An 18,270-nucleotide genomic window follows, 5' to 3' on the forward strand; every position below is an offset into this window, starting at 1 on the left:
CCAGACTCAAAATAATGTTGGTCAGCAAGAATAATGATGACCAGCAGAAATAATGATTGTCAGCAAAAATAAAAACTATACAGATCATGTTCTAAATGGGTGGAACCAGGGAGGGGACATGCTAAATACTTGTTGAAAAAGTTTGAATATGCATTAAACCCTCACAGCAGGAGGGGATAAAAAGAGTATTCCTGAGATATCAGGTGTGCTCTTGGCAGCGCGCCAAGGCACCCGGCCGTTTTAACCCTTTGCTTTATTTCCTTTGTCTCCCAATTGTCTTTTTGTTTATATTAAACTTTTTATAATTTATTAAGTGAATCTCGTTTTTAATAGTTCATAAACCAGAGTCCAGACTAGGATGAAATCAACTGACACAGTCTAACATAAAATTAGGAACAAATAAGCCAAACCCATCATATTGGCAGCTAGGCCTATTCAACAGGCAAAAATAATTAGTGCAGCTATGTCTACTAGAGTTTTGGAAATAGAGAATCATTTAGACTGGAAAAGATATTTATGGTCAAGGCATCCAACCAGTAACCTAACATTGCTATATGCACCACTAATCCCTACATGCTGTATCTACGTAGCTTTTAAATACCCCAGGGATGGCAACACCCCCACAACCCCTGAGTAGCCTGTTCCAATGCCTGACAAGAAATTCTTTCTAATGTCAAATCTAAATGTTAAAAAACAAATTGCCAAAAAGATCTTATAATTCAAGCCCATCATCAGCTTATGCAAAATGCACTACATCAAAAAGAGCTCATCTTTCTTAAAAGCAGAAAAATTTCAACTGTCTTTCACAGGTTGTGCACAGCTTTTAAAATTCTGTGTTTCTTGACTTTCCAAACAAAATCAAACAGTTAACAAAATACTTTGTGCATAAAGAAATGAGGAACAAGATATTTTTAAAACACTTGAAAAACCCATAATCTTTCTCTAACCAAATTAGGTAACTAGTGTAAGCACTCTTTTCAAAACCAAAAGTGACCCTGTTGCATTCAAACAAACAGTAACTACCTGGGTTAAGCACTACTTCCATTTTTGAAGAAAGGTAGCACAAAACCTGGACTGTACACCATAAAATTAGTAACTCAAATGACTTTTCATCAGTATCCAAGTCTTTGTTCAGTACAAGTGCTAAAAATAGGTTAACTTTCAGCTCAGAATTAAGTTAAAAGATAAACACTAAGCTCTGTATTAAATGGGTTACTAAGAAAGAAAAAAGTACAATCCCTGATTTCATGCTATCACACAGTATACTGAACTTCTATGTTTCAGTGGGAAAGACTATAAAAGTGTGCACTTGTTTCATGTCCTTAAAATAAAAGACACCATCTCCCCCTCTTTCTAAGAACTGCTGCAGGCTTCAAAAAAGCACTAAGATGTACACAGAAGCTGGATTCAGAGTAATTTTAACATCTAAGAACATCTTGTGTTTATGCTGGTAAGTCAGGGGGGAAAGCAAACAAACAAAAAACAAACCACAAATCCAGACTAAAACTCTCTAAACAATAGCAATGAAAATGTGATTTCTTTTTAATTATTTCAAAGCACATTAAATCAATAGTCCTTCCAGCCAAAATGGCCCTAGTCATTTCACAGTAGTGTATCAACACAGCAAATCAGCTAGGCTGGAAACAACCTCTGAGATCATCAAGTCCAACCTATGATGAAACATCACTGTGTCAGGTAGATCATGGCATCCAGTCTTTCCTTAAATACCTTCAGGGACAGCAACTCCACCACCTCCTTGGACAGCCCATTCCAACGCACAGTCACCCTTTCTGTGAAAAAATTCTTCCTAATGTCCAACCTACACCTCTCCTGGCACAGCTTAAGACTGTCCTCTTGTTCTGTCAGTGGCTGCCTGGGAGAAGAGACTGACCCCCACTTGGTTGCACCCTCCTTTCAGGCAGTCATAGAGACAGACAAGGTCACCCCTCAGACTATTTTTCCCCAAGCTAAAATACCCCAGCTTCCTCACATGTTCCTCACAGGAATTGTGTTCTCGGCCCTTCACCAGACTTGCTGCCTTTCAGTATAAGGAAATCTTTGAATCATAATGACAGAAAAAAAACACTGTATCTATTCCAATTTTAAAATAATTTTAAGTCAAATTGTTCAAGTGATCAGAAATTACATGATAATAGTGTTTGAGCATTTTTATATATTTAATACAGAACTCACTGTGTATTTTATACTGAACCACCATAAATCACTAAGAAATTAGTCTAAAGGCCACAAAACCATTACAGCAGAGAGAAGACACAACAGAACAAACGGCTAATAGTATTCTACCTGAAAACACTCAGAAATCTTGAGTCAAGCAAACAGTCAAAAGTTTCTTATGCTGACTGATGGTCTCATGAGCTATGTTTAGTTAGTTTTGTTTGCCTGTTTAAAGTCTTAGATCTGCTTATAAGCATGCCTCCTTAACTTTCCCCTTTACTATCCTAAACACAAAACCACAGAAGTAGCTGTTGGGTTTTCTGCTTTTTTTTGTTATGTATATTAGAAGAGTTGAGACCCTTGGGCTTCTCTATGACTCTAAAAAGCACTATCAAACACCATGAGACTCCCTACAACCAGAGGTGTCTGCAGATTCTACTGTGCAGATTTGTAGACATTTCAGGTCCCAGCTGGGAAACAGTTTGAGGCATCCCAAGAACACAGAATAGCATATAACCTTCAGACGAATACTTCTAAGCACAGCTTTCCTTCGCTACAAAAAGAAAAACCAAAAAAATGGAAAACCACAGCAATAGGTATTGAACTGTTCCTAATGAACAAATATTACTATATATGTACAATAAGAGGGAAGTCTTCACATTCATCCCATAATTTTTGCTCAGTATACAGCACGTATTGACCCTCTGAAAACTGAATTTCTACCTAAACTTTTCAAAATCTTCCTTTGATAATATAAATATATGAGGTTTCAACAAACATTCCTAATGAGAACACAAACACTCTAAAACCATCTTTTTAAACTCTTCAGTTTGATTTAACCTGTAATTATTCCACAGTCTACTTTAAGTTGTCCAAAGAGTAAAATCAGCCACAAATTTGTATTCATGTCAGTGAAATTGCCACTCCTTACATAACTAAGTTCTGTGACACTCCTGTCTGTGCTAAAAGAACAGTAGATGAAACAACATTAAAAACTCATCCTAACTGTAAAATAAAAAATCTCCTTTGCAATAAGGAATATTGAACGGGCACTAAACAAACTTCAAGGAAACAGCTACACAAAATAGGCAAAAAGGTGTCCATTAAATGGTAAACAACTAACAACCATGACTTCAAAATACAAACCAAAGCCTTCACAAATCCTGTTGAAGTAAGTAAAAAGTCACTGGAATTTCCAAAACTGCAAAACAATGATATTTCAATACATGTTATTTATTTTTTATGATGACAAACTGATATTTAAAGTTACTACTGCAAATTAAGAATTTATGAATAAACCCAGAACATAAAGTAATGCTGCAATTGTATCAACAGATATTCTAAATTAAATCATTATATGCCTTTCACTATGTACTCAATATGTACTTTTAACTTCTCTAAATGCACACAAAACTAACCAATGTCCTGCCTAAGTGTACTTCTGCCAAAAGAATGACGCAAATGCATCTTCAAATAATGTTACCAGTGAAGAAAAAAAACCCAAACAAACAGAAAACCACTACTTCATCACAGTGAAGAGAACATTTTTCACAAAAAGAAAGTTTACACAGAAACATACAAAATTTTTCATTATGACAACAAAACATTACTAAGAACTTAGTCAAAGAATGTTGAGTCGCCATATGTGATTTTCTTATCTTTAAAATGCCAAACATTTTAATAGCTATTTCATTTAATTCTAAGTAATATGATTAATTAAGCATTTTGTATAATGGAAGTAGTATTAGTTAGAAATTAAGGTTTAAGAGGAAAAGAAGTTTAAACAGTCTTTTTAAGCTCTTGGCAGAATTCATGGACTTGGTAAAGCTTTTCCCTGTATGGCCCTGGGAGCCAAACAATTTCTATGGAAAAAAGACTGCTTACTTACACTGTCTGAAGTTGGCACAGAAAAACACTGCAGCTGTCAAGGCCTGGGATATATCAATCTTCAGCTTACCCAAAAAATATTCAGCCTACTCAATGCATGTTAACAGCTCAAGAGGTCAGCAAAAGTGTACCTTGAACAGCTGAGATCTTATATAAAGGCAGAATACAGATGTAATTTGAAAGCTAGCAAAAATTACTCATTATTTACAACATATCTAATGTCAGATAAGGATGCTCACCCTGAAATCAAGGTTGCATGCAAGAACAAAAATACTCTGAAAAAAGAAAAGAGCACATTGTGTACTCCCTGAAAATTGACATCTTTCCCCTCAGCCTACAGTGAAAGCGATTGTAGTTCATCATACTGAAAGACAAACAGAAATGCAGACTTACCTTAGGTTTTGAAAGAGTTCTTTGCAAACTAAAGATTTTTTCTTACTGATTTTTAACAGCAGTAAACTCAGAAACACTGGCAGTAGATAAGTCACTAACAAATGTTATATGGCATAACTAGCTACAGCACGAGTATTTGCTTTCAAGTGAAGCTGTGAATTTATAAAACATCGGCAGAAATCAAAAAACAAAGAATGCCTCTGACTTAAAAGCAGGAAAAGACAAATATCCTTATTTAAAACATTTTATCTTCCTTTTGGAAGGGAATTCCAAGCATAAATATTCCACTGGCGATTTGATATCAAAAGTACCTAAAACTCTATCAATACTGCAGTTACTTGTCTAATGGAAACTTAGAACCTTTTGGATTTGGAATAGAATCTTTTGGAAATTTTTATCTTGCTTTATCAAGGAGAATTAGCTGGCATTCTTTTTATAGTAATGATACTGAATTTGCTGCAGTAAAACTTTTAAATTAGCAGTGAAACAAGTACCAAAAGCATAAGCAGTATCTTTTTTTCTTTTCTTTTATCTTACAGAAACTATACATTCATAACAAGTTGAGTATTAAATTTACAAGTAAGTGTAGTTTTGTGTTTAGGTTTATATCACACACTGTTGAGAACAAGGATAAAATGAAAAACTTCTCCCCTTTAACATAAATTCATACATCAAGCATTTCAGTTATCTGAAATTTGAAATCAGTACTCTCTTTGATGTTTCACTTTTATTTCTAAGCATGTTAACTGCCGTTAAGTGTTCCTTTCATACCTAAAATCTTTACAGCACTAAAAATTATTATTCACTTATTATTCATTCTCAAATCTGGATGAGAATATCCTCAGAGCAAAAAAATTAAACACAAACCCCAACCTATTCACAATGAATCCAAACAGTCTCTTCCCCACCTCTGCCTCTCCAATCACCACTACAAAAATACAGGACACAAAGTCTCATTTTAGTTATTTAATCAGTCCTTATCCCCAAGTGGGAAAATAAAGCAGTTGGGAGGACAGAGGGAGCTATTGGTTTACTTTATTTGTTACTTTTTATTAAGAACTCTGTAATAATTACATACCAATAATTTTCTGTGTTATGAATTGAGTATTTCAAAACACATGATTGTCAGGCTGGAAAAAAATTGTATGGAAATCAAAATACTACAGGGCATGGGGGATGAGGGGGAAATACACAAAATAACCTGGCTGGCTGGTGTAAGCACTGAAAAACCTGTAAGAATTTTTTTTCTATGCATTGTTCTGGGCTCCCCTAACATCTAGGACAGACTAGTACACTTCCAACTAAACAACTGAAGTATTTTATCAAGCTGACACGATACTTCACATGTAAGTGACAAGACTTGCTTCTTTCTTGATGTCTCACAAGACTTTTAAACTTACACTGCTGCATACTGTCAGTTCAGACTCTCTTTACCCTACTGTACCAGTGTTTCTTTGTGTTTTCCAGTCACATACTACATCCCTAAATAAGAGGTGTTCTCTTTACAACCAGGTCCTGCTAAGCTGTCACAACAAAAAGTACCCTTACTCTTTAGAGAATCCATGTGTGAGGTGCTGTGCTTTTAAACAACCTAAACATTCACCAGAAGACTGATCAGTTACTCACAAGAAAACTTAGAACCTTAGACACACAAAATAATCCGTTATTTTCACTGTTCATAAGTTCACAGAAGTCACTCACAAACAGTATGCACTGTTAACATCTAATTATCACGTATAAATTTGCAAGAGAGCTGCAGGTGACTTGACCAGACTGACTGCTTTTTTTAAGAGACATCATCAGCAAACGAGTATTTTTCCGTGTCCCCTCAATTCCTCAGTGTTGCAGCTTAAGTGAGATACAATCAAAATGTAAATGTATTAAAGAAAAAAAAGTTTCCTGTATATTCCACGCATAATTTTCTATTCAAAGAAATTACTGTTATATTGTCTCTGTTGGTAGTTCTTGCAACAAATATACATTTGATTCAAAGGGATAATGCAGAATACTGTTTTACTTACACTTGTGTGTAAATATATTCCCCCCCACACACCCCTTACAAACTGAATCCTAACTTATTACTCTGCTGAACACACACAGGCACCACAAAAATAATACTGTATTGTCATTGTTACAATGTTGATGCCCTAATAGTGGTCTAAGGAAAAAAGTACCACCCAACTTATACTAAAAGATGCTGTCATTACACATGATTTAACTAGCATACTCTCAGATTAGTTCTTCAGCATAACAAAAACACAGCAATGAACTTAACTGAGTTATTTCATTATATATTCTTAATTGGCATAAATAATTGGCTTATTGTGGCATCAACTGGCAGGAAATAAAAGGTACTTCCTGGTCATGGCATAGTCAAAAAATTAACATCACTGAAGGCAGATCAGTACCATCACAGTAGGAATGGACAAAAATAAACATCAATTCACTGGTACACAGAACTTATTAGATAGACATGGACATATTACACACAATGCCAGCCTCACTGAATAGCAAAAAGTAAATTACTTTCTTCAGTGAGCACACATGATGCTGTGCTTCTCTTCATTCACTGGAACAGCCTTCTATGAGCAGTTCCTTTTCTGAGTACTCAATATTGGAGATGCAGCACTTAATTAATGCAGGAAATCTTTTCAAAAAGGAGAAAAAGTGAGAAATCAAAAGCTTTCTTTTAATCCCTTTCTGGATCAAGGACAGAATAAGTGATCTGCCAGCTTTCATTCCAAGCTATAACTTTCTAAACTACTTCAATTAAAACTAACTGCAGTCATATAAGTAATTTAGATGGAAGATGCACAGAATTGGGTAGGACATGAATCTTCTAAGTCACATAACTGTATTCTGGAAGCATGACAATTCTGAGAGTTCTTGTAACAATTCCATCACTTATTTGAGAGCACAGGATAATTTAAAAGTTTTGGCACAGCTCTCAGAGTTATTTTTGTTTAAATGTAATGCTCTGGATTAATACAATCATAACGCACTTGTGATTTTTAATGAATTCAAGAATATGGGAATGCATAAATGATTTTATTTTATAGACAATATAACCATATGCATACTTTTGGGTATATTCCCTCTGCGTTGCCATAACTAACCAAGTGCAATTTAGGTCCATTATTTCAACTGTGCCTGAAATGACATTGTAGTATTTTCCAGATCCTGTAGAATTGTGGACAAATAGGAGAATATTTGCACACATTTTAAGCTGTGAGATAAATCAAATAGTTGAAACAGTGCATTCTCAATAACAGCAAAGGACAAGACTATCCGAAGTCACTCTTCAAGAACCTCCTTCCCAAACCAAAATAATTAGATGGGAAAACTAAACCAGCTTCACTCAGTCATTCTCCTCCATGTTGAATCTGTAACAACATGGTGAACTGTCCTGGGCTGAGTTTATGATGCTTGTATCCCCAGTTGTCTGTTCTGTTTACGCTGGATGTTAAGTTCTGCACCTTTAAGGCTGGTTCTGAGAGTGAAGGGGGGGGAGCAGAAGCCGCAGTTTGTGTTCAGAAACGGCACTCGCTGCCCCACATCCTTCTCTGGACTGTGCTGTCTGCAGCATGGACAGACAGAGGGACAGAGCTCTCCTTTGCTGTTACTTAGTTTTCAGCTAGCTGAGGAAGAGAAGCTCCCCAGACTGTTTTCTTTTTTCTTGGAACTGTTGAAACCTACTCTGGACTGAAGACCCAGACAAACACCAGGAGTTCACACCGGTGGCTCACTGGTGCCTGTGCCTTGGCACTGTTCAGCACCAGCGGGACTGATAAGAACCTGAGCGAGCCAAGCTACACCACATGAAAAGGACTTTTTCTGGATCTGCCATCTCTTTGAACAGGAAGAGATTTTATTGCTTAATATTATTCAATTTCTGTTAAATAAACAATTTTTTTCACTTCTCTCCAAAGAAATTGTTTTTCCTAAAGCACTTGAATTTGCTTTCTGGAGGGACCCCATTCAGAAGTTTTCTCCCAGATTTGTCCTAAACCAGGATATAAACAGAGACATCAAAATGTGTTCTAGAGGCCTCCTCAGCCTACAAAAACTACAAGAGCCTAAATCTCTGCAGGTAAAATGCAACTTCCTTTATTGCCAAAAGCAGTGGTTTGTTGTTCCCATAACAGGTACTTTTTTTTCACTCATGTCTATCCTACAGCAGTGAGGCAAAGTCCCCCAGTAACTGGAGGAAAGGGAATTCCATGTATTTTTTTAAAAAGTGTAAAAAGGAACATGGGAACCACCAATCTGCAAGCATTACCATAGTGCCCAGTGTAGTCACAGAACAGGTCGTCCTTGGAACTATGTGCCTTAGGTTACAATGTAAGTTGTAACCAAAAGTATGTATTTTATTACCATCCTCACAAGCTATTAAAACAGGTGCGGCAGTGTTCCTTATCTCCTCCATGACTCATCCCTGGTTAACTCCCTCCAGGGGGCCATCTCTGTTAATGGGCTGCCAAGCCTCACTGCATGACCCAAAATTACATCAGCTCATTATGCTGATGCTCTGCCCAGGGGGAGGAACCAAGCATTCCTACCTGGATATAATCTGAGGTTTGGAACACCACGGGTACAGGAGTCAGCCCTGCTAGGACGCACTTGTTTAAGGGTTTATAGCAGTTAACATGTTAATCAAGTCACCTCGTAAAAAGGTTATGCTTCTAGAACATTCCCAGTTCTCTCCCCCAAGTGGTCATTATTAGTTGGAATATTTTGCATATTTCTAACCCCAGTTTGTGATTGGACCCATGTCCTCGGACTTGCCCCTCAGACCTACCCTATATATTGTTGTGTCCGCCCCTAGTCCTGGTTTTTGGAGCTATCCCTATACGTGTGTGGTTTATGGGCATTGTCCCTACTTCATTTTTCTTATTAAAGTTCTTTTGGTTTTGGGCACTTCATCGAACCCCCTCTTTTATTTGCACTTCGGTTGCCCTGGCATCAGGGGACCCTAAAGTTTTTGCTGTGGCCACCCTCACCAGGACACATGGCAGCCCTACCTACTGTATTCCCAGAGGAAAGGAGCTCTGTAACCATCACTGGACCTTCAGAGAAACACCAGACCCTTCTACAGGATCACCGCCTCAACAGAACCACATCCACCATTTTATGAGACTGCTATCACCACCCTGACCAACAGGGTGTCAGGTTGTATCCTGACTCTGCCACTGTTCCTGTAAGATTGCCCTTATTTTCATTTTCTCATTAAATCGTAGTTCTGACTTGGAATGTCTCACTGGTTTGCTTTCAAACCAGTACACAATGACAAGTTGCACGGATGACAAGAAGGTACTTAGATACAGGCAACATACTTCACCAAGGGCAAACCATACCTGATAATCTAATGATCTTATAAATTGAGTGATTACATCTGTGGATAAATGAAGAGCTATGGGTATCACTTACCTACACTTCCGTAAAGCCTTTGATACAGTTCCCCACAACATTCTTGCCATTTCATTGGAAAGCTAATGGGTTTGATGGATGGACTATTAGATGAATAAGGAATGGGCTCTATGTCCTTGTCCAAAGGTTTACAGTTAACAGCTCTGTGTCCACATGGAAACCAATCATAAGTAGTGTTTCTCCAGGGTTTATACTGAAACGAGTACTGTTTAGTATCTTCCTAATTACATCATGATATAAACAGTTCCAAGCTGAGCACTGCAGTTTCTAAACCACTAGGAAGGGATGACATCCAGAGGCAGTAGTATCAACAGGCTTGAAAAATCTCAAAATTTAAACAAGGCAAAGTGCAACAAGGTGTTGCACCTGAAGCCCATTATCAGTACAGACTATGGAATGAATTGATTGAGAGTACTGTGGAAAAGGACTTGCATGAACTGCTGGACAAAATGCTGAGCATGAGCCAGCAGCATGCACTTGCACACCAGAAAGCCAACTGCATCCTGGGCCCACCGGGTCATGGGAGACAATTCGCTCTCTTGTCTGCTGTTGTGAGACCCTACCTGGAGTACGCTGCTCAGCTCTGAGGACCCCAGCACCAGAAAGACATGGTCACATCAGCACAGGCCCATAGTAGGGCCACAAAACTTATCAGAGGCATGGAACACCTTTCCTCTGAAAACAGGATAAAAAGAGGGTTTGTGCTGCCTGGAAAATGCATACAAGGCTCCTGACTGCAGCCTTTCAATACCTTAAGGGCACTTGTAAGAAAGACAGACTTTACCAATGCCATAAGTAACAGGAGAAGGTTCAACAATTTTAAATTGTACCTTTTCAATTTAAAAATATTTAAATTTGGGTTAAGATTCAGATTGGACATAAAGAAAGTGTGGACAACAAGGTGGTGTAGCAACAGAAGAAGACTGTAGATCCCCCATCACTGATCACCCCACCATAAACACCATGGGTAGGGTTTTAAGCACCATGACCTACAAAAGAGATTCCTGGCCAGGGTGGCTGGACTTGGTGATCTTTAAAGGTCTTTCCAACCCAAGCTATTCTATGACTCTGTAATCTCTACACCAAATTTTAAATTCCCACTGATATGATGGGACAATCTGAAATACTCACACTCAGTCATACTGTGAATAGGGAACTACTTTATGAAGCACAAAAATATGCTTTTTTTTTTTTTGAAAGATCACTTTTAGTTAATCTTCAGTTTTACTTCTATATTCTAAACCAGTATTTTTCAAAAGGAGTACTAGGTATGAAAAAACTTACTACACTTAGCTAAAATTTGTCAGAAGTAAAAAAAAAGGAAGAAGAAAATAAACTTGAGTATTCAACAACACTACTTCTGTATATAATACAAAGAGAGTAAGGCCTTTATTAACAACACCTGTACTAATCAGACTCATGTGATTTACACTCCTTATGGCAAAATATAAGAGTATAAAATAACAAAAAAACCACCCAAAGCACAAAACAGCTGGCATCCCTTGGCACCAATAAATATGTGGTCTTGGCTTAATCACTAATAAAGGAAATTAGCATTTAATGAATGGAAGCACTAAGCACTTTGCTCCATTTCAAAAGAATAGTATAGATATCAGTTGTCTAGAAGAAATACTGACACATTCAAATTCTCATACTCCTAGTTTATAAAAATTTCAATTTTTGTCACAAAGTTGAACAGATAAGAACAGAGTCAACATAAAAATACACCATCATGGAAGAACTATGTTCTTTGAGGTTCTGTGTTTTTTGAGGTATTCCAATTTATTGTTACTCTCAATTATCAGATATTAAGAACATTTCTAATACATATCATCAACATGTATCTGCAATATCTAGTCACCTATTATGAAGCAACACAGTATCTCGGTGTGTTAGTCAATGTATTTTTCATGTTTACTAGTAAATAAAGGAGGGAGGTGTTAAAACTACATATAAATACATAGTATCAAGGCTACATTATTTTCAGTGGGTGTGCTGGGTATTAAATTAGTCCAGAATGAATAAATGGACCCGTTTTTACAGCTAATGAAATATTTTCTGTTATCAGTGATGGCAGATACAACGTTTTACAACGCTCCCTGACAGAGAAAGTGATCAAAACTAGACAGTTCCATTGCCCACAAAGAGCTGTTCTTTTTCTTCAAGCACGCTATAAAACAGAACATGAAGACCAAAATAGATCTATGCACAGCTTTTCATAATAAGCAGGAAACACAGCATGAAACAAGGCAAGAAACAATAGAAACCCCTGCCACTCCACTTCCCACAAAGTAGCAACCACCTTTCTGGATCCTCTTTTACCCAAAAATGCCTAGAGATATACATCGTCCTTCAAGATTTCTTTCCAATTCCTGGTAATAAACAGAAGCAAAAGCAGCAGCAGCTACTGGAAAATCTCTTTATTCCTCATTTGTGTTTAGCACCTTCTACAAAAATGTTGAAATGCTACTGGTGAATCTACTGCAGAAGAACCTTTAACAGGTTATACTGATCAGCTCCTAGCTTTTTGACTAATGGTGAACTACTATTTAGTGGATAAACTGCACTTGTAAACTGAAAACCAGTATGGTTTCTTTGGCTAAACAGTATGGTCTGGAGACTGCTGCCAGTTGGCAGACTACCTTTCAGGCAGAGTAACATGCAGTGGCATACTTAATTCCTAACATAGAAAAGGATTAGGCGTTACTATCACTGACTGAAAAGGCACATGAGCTACAACATGTATTTTTACACAGGGAAAAAAAAAAAGAAAAAAAGAAAAAAAGAAAAAAAAGAAAAAAAAAAGAGATCAAGAGTACAGTTGGTAGAACCACAAAGTTAGAAAATATAGTCCTCAGTAAGGAAAACACAGTATCACTTTAGCAGACAGACATGCCATATTACCTTTGAAATCAAAAAGCCACAATAAGTAGAATGAAGACTTACAGCATCTTGGTTTTTTGAAACTAATAATGGGTAAGCTGTTAAGACGCTTGTTTGAATTCAAAACAGCATTTTCAACGAAGAGAGACATCCTAGGCTGGTAAATACAAAATTGAGCTAAACAAATCAAACTTGTCTTGTGACTATCACCAATAGCATAAGTAAAACCAGAAGATAATGTGCTTGCTTCTTCCAACTTTCTGTAATGCCATCAATATATGACACTCTGTTTGATGAAAATGTCTGTTTGACATGGAAAATCCAACCCAGAATCACTGTCTTGCTCAAAGCAAGGATTTGCTGTAGTTGCCTATCACAGAATACATGGAAGAGCTACTCCTATCTTTTCAGTTACAGAACATGGGGGCATGGAAGTGTCTATCCTAGAACCTGAGAGTTGGGACATCAATCACCAATTTAGCAATGCACATTATTTTACATCAAATGAACTATCTTTCACCAAAAGAAGCTTCCCTACAGGACACCAAGGAATATGCTACAGATCTCTATAGACCTAATAGGGGTTTAAAGAAACACACAAGACTAAAGAGAAAGCAAATAAAGCTAAAAAAGGTAATCTTGGCTCAGAAACTCCACCCATAGAATGAGCTTCCAGAGATATATCATCCCTCTTACTGAAAAAACCCAATAAATATCAAAACAAGCACATGGAAAAAAACAGAAACAAACAAACCAGATTAATTTCCTATACCAGGAGCCACTAGGTTTTGCAAAAACAGCATATCCATCTCCACCCACAAAAATACACAACCACAAGGGAAAACAAGATGGAAGTAAAACACAAGCCAGATCTTTTAAACAACAATGAAAAGCAAAAACTCCTGAGAGTAATAAGAACATAGGTACTGAAGATCTTGATATTCTGAGGTGGTAGACAGCAGCATAAAACCCTGAAATAGAATGCAGCAGTTAATAAAAGTAATAGAGACAAGATGTACCATGACTTACTATTATTTGACCTTCATCTTTCCACTGCTCTCCAACAACATCAAGCCCATCAAAGAAATGTAATAAGGTGCCAGAGAAAATAAGAAATTTAAAAATAAGAACCCATTTTCTGTTTTCAGTTGTTTTCAGGAGCCATAACTTTATTTCTCAAGTAATTCTCAAATAAAATAAGAAATTAAAATTTCTGAAATTAAAAATAATTACAAAATTACTGACTGCAGACACAACCATAATTTTCCAAAAAGAGCATACTACAGAGGTACACCTCCTTAGCTTTATACAAGGCTTCTCAGTAGACAATCTGGGAGCTTTGAACTATTTATTTATTTATTCTTAATTTGGCTTTCTCATTTTTGCAAATTCCACCACAGAATTATATGTCAACGTCAGTTTTCACAGAATGACTGCAACAAAATTGTGCTCTTTTTTTTTAACAAGCTCTACTTCAAGATCTTGCTTATTAGGATAGACACTCCTACAATGATTTGAATAGAATTAAAGGAAATATCAAATACTACCAAACTAAGATGCAGAAGTCAAGCTTAGTAGTAGAACCTGACCTTCAGAAAATAATGGAAAAAAAGAAGTATTAAAAATACCATATATGATCCTTGTAGGCACCTTTACTCTTTGGGAATTGTTACTGTAAAAGAAGAGAATAAATATGAATAATAACCTTCTTTTGAACATAAAGGCCACCATCCTGGATAACTAAAAGAGTCAGGTTCTCCAGAATTCTGTCACAGAAAGAAACAACATTGAGAAGTAGATGCCTGAAATACCTGAAGTTAGAGCAAAGCTAGTATGCATTAACACTCAGGAGCTCCATTAGCCAAAGAAGGTTTCCATGTATTTAGTCAACAGACTCCCTATCAACAGATGTCAGTTCCCAGAAAAGATTTCATTTCAGAAGTGCAGTTTATATGACATTGAATATAATAGTCCAAGAAGGTGTGTAGAAGAAAAACATACCATAATTTATTCAGATGCTAAATCACTTTTGGATACATACAGTTTGTTAAAACTGTTTGGTTTAGAAACCATTAAAACTTTAGCCTCAATCATTTGATAAATGTCTTTGTTCTTTGGGGAAAATAATATCCAATAGGCTAATACCTCAACAGATACTTAAGACTAATCTTTTCCTTCTGATACAGTCCTAAACTATTAAACTAGATTTCAGCTGGGAAGGTTTTTTAGGAAATACAGTTTATGAGCCAGAGGAGGAGGAAGAGAAGAAGGAAGAAGAAGAAGAGACTTAGGGACTTGGGGAATTTTATCCAGATGCTGGATAAAAAGTAAACAACCTCTCACAAACATCTTTTCTAATGACATTTACACAACTTTTCTATCCAAAATGCCTGCTGAGGCAATCTATGAAAGAGACAACCCCACCCAAAAGCACAGAAGACAATCTTAATGGAAAAAGAAACATTTTTACTGTGATACACCTCCACAGGTTATCCTGAAAGGTTGCAGTCTCCAGGAATGGAAATACTCGAAACTTCACTAGGTACTGTCCTAGGCAATCTCTTCTAGGGTGGGATGCAATAGATGCTCTCAGATGCTCTCAAGAATTCCCTTCCAACCTAGATGGTTTCACAATTCTGATTAATAAGACCTGCAAATATTAGGAGACTGCACAGAAACAAAAGAAGTTCTTAGTACTAAAGGAAATAAAGTAAACCACAGCAGATCAAATGAAATTATGCTCAAGAAATTAGCTGGTCAGCAACAACTTTGTATTTCAGCTGCGAAGATGCTAGAAAAATACATTAACATTGCCCATACATATTTATGCTTTCAAAGGACTTGTCTTTGCAAAAACTTTTCATATGAAATATGGCCTTAAAATAGATTAACCATCTACAAGTAATTTCATCAGCTGACTTTCAAACCATTGAAGAATCTTAGTGAAGTCCATTCAGTAAATCAAGCCATTTTAGTTCCCATTCAAATTCAGGATATCTTCACAAAACTTTCTTTACAAAATTAATCACCTTAGATAAATGCCATACTGAAAAAGCTGCCAAATGGACAAGGCAATTATAACTTTAACTTATTTAACTTACTAAAAATTGTCTTCCCCCTTCTTTATGTAACATACACAAGCATAAACCTGTCAATTGTATTGATAGATTAGTAAAATGGTAAAGCATGTAGATGCCTACACTGCATGCTTTCAGAGAATCTCTGCTTAGAGGTTAGGTTGTTGCTTCACTTTTTATTTTATTAATAATCTGAAATAAATCCTGAATACATGCATCCCCTCTCATTAGAAGGTTGCTATGCATTGGATTCTACCTAAAGCTGGAGAGATTTCTGCAGGACACTGACTGGGTTCTGTTTTCAAAAACAGTAACCATCTTCCTGCTCTTTTTTTGTCTGCTTTCTTCACAAAAGCTATTTGATCTGACAAAAGACAAAGATCCAAGAATGGCAAAATAATATGCAAGAAACTTAAAATAAATACATCTGAAAACATTTTCTGTTTGCTGACTTCAACACATGTGGAGTGTGTTCATCAAGGAACAAGTAGAAATAGACACATAATTGAAATTAATCTAAAGGGGAAATCAGATGCTTAACTACAATTTGTAGTTATCAAGTTATAACACCAAGTTATCAAAGTGATCAGAAATTCATATTTGTACTGTTTCTTCAAAGTTCCTAGTATGTACAACACTCTTCAAAAATACTATATGCTACAAGGTTTTAGTAATACATAGTTTATGTTCAACTAGCGAATGAGCAAAGCACAGGACTTCCTTCTGCCTCCACCAAATTTTGTCAGATAGCGCACATATGCATACCAGGATCAGTAAACCATATCTTTATAGAGAGCTTCTTTCACTTTTCTCACAAGACATTGAAGATATCTCCAAAGCATTTAGCATTGTTCAGCATTTCCAAACAGGATTTTCACTGGCAGGTCCTTCTCCCCACTGATCTCCTATGCAGTATGTTTTCTCAAGAAGTCTTGATTCTACCCACGGGAGGAATCCTACACCAGTTGTCATGTCACCAATAGCAATGCTGCTTGAAGCAGGGCACCTCTACAGACTTTCAGATGGATGTTTACATCAGCCCAGACCTTCATGGCTTTAACCAGACCACATTCCAGGTGAAAATACTGTTTTGGTTACCTGCAGCATTAGGTGTCAGCTTCCTCTCTAGAATATACTTTTGGTGTAATCCATGTGTTTTGCAGAGAATTTTCGCCTAGAACAGGACTTCACATTACCAACGTTTTTATGTTTTTCATAAATACACCTAAGTATCAGTGATGAACGACCAACTGGAAAAAATTAGGGAAGTGTACCTATGAAGGGAGGCCACAGGGCAAGACGCAGAGGAACTTTTGAAAGTACACCCATAGTTACTCATTAAGCCCTCAATTCCCAGAAAGAGCTTGGGTATATTTAATCCTGATGCAAGGTTGATGGAGAGATAAAATTAACTCCAAAGGTTCCTTCAAGACTTAAAATCCTCTAAAACCCTGTTCATTCTTCCCCGAAGTTGCACAAGGCAGTAGCTCGGGACTTCTTCCATTTCAATTCAAGCGAACTGTGGCTTCTGGAAGGGTGAACAAAACAGCTTCAGGACAGGTGGTTTCATCGAGGACAAGGGCCCAAGCCTGATTTAATTCACGGGCGCCCACAGCCCTGCTCCTCCTCCTTGCCCGCCGGGAGCTTACGCGAACCCGCTGTCCCAAACGGGACGCGTCAGCTCGGCCCCGGGCCAGCCCTCGCCCCGCGCTCAGGTACCTGGCAGCGGCTCAGGCGCTCCGCCAGTCCCCGCAGCTCCTCCTCCAGCTCTGCCACCCGCTGCCTCGCCGCCTCCGAGCCCCCCGAAGCCATCGCCGAAAGTCTCGCCGCTCCTCCCGCGGGGACGACGAGGGGAGAGGAAGGTCCACGCCTAGCGGAGCGGGCTCAGGCAGCCCCGGCCCGCCCGCGGGAAAGGGGAGAGGATCGATACCGTGAACCACACAAATGAAAACTTTCCGCCGCACTCGCGGCGCGGGCGAGCGCCGGAAACCGCAGGGAAGAAAGAGGACGCGGTGCGATGACGTCACAGCGCCACAGCTACCCCGGCGAGGAGAAGGGGCGAGGGGCACGTTTGAATTGGCCCGCCCGAGGCGCAGGGCCGCGCATGCGCCATGCGGGTGGCGGAGCAGACGAGGGGGCAGCGGGAGGTGTCGCGCTGCCGGGTCGCCTGCCGCCTTCCTCTTCAGGGGCTGGGAGCACATGCAGCTTGAGCACCTGCTGTCCAGCCAAGGTGCTGAGCGAGGGATGCTGGAAATGCCCGGGAGTCCAGCGGATCCTTGCCCTTCCTCAGCCATAGGAGCAGATGTATCCCGGCGCTGTTTAGATCCTGTTTACATGTGAACCGTAGAGGTCACAGAATGGATCAGGCTGGAAGGGACCACAGTGGAAAATCGGTTCCAACCTCCCTGCTCAAGCAGGGTCATCCCAG

The 18,270-nt window shown here is 38.2% G+C and overlaps 1 protein-coding gene across 1 annotated transcript in view; it reads right to left on the reverse strand.

Moving 5' to 3' along the window:
• The window catches only part of CNTLN (centlein), a 197,961-nt gene extending 180,307 nt beyond the window's left edge, over positions 1-17,654 (reverse strand). Inside the window, 1 exon segment of the mRNA XM_088054637.1 lies at positions 17,562-17,654. Within this exon segment, the coding sequence (XP_087910763.1) occupies positions 17,562-17,654 (93 nt within the window).
• Positions 17,655-18,270: the final 616 nt, after the last annotated feature.

This window comes from Pseudopodoces humilis, chromosome 4, assembly GCF_049639895.1.
Source record: "Pseudopodoces humilis isolate 2021_Gansu_Grassland_sample_001 chromosome 4, ASM4963989v1, whole genome shotgun sequence".
In the NCBI taxonomy this organism is placed as follows: Eukaryota; Metazoa; Chordata; class Aves; order Passeriformes; family Paridae; genus Pseudopodoces; species Pseudopodoces humilis.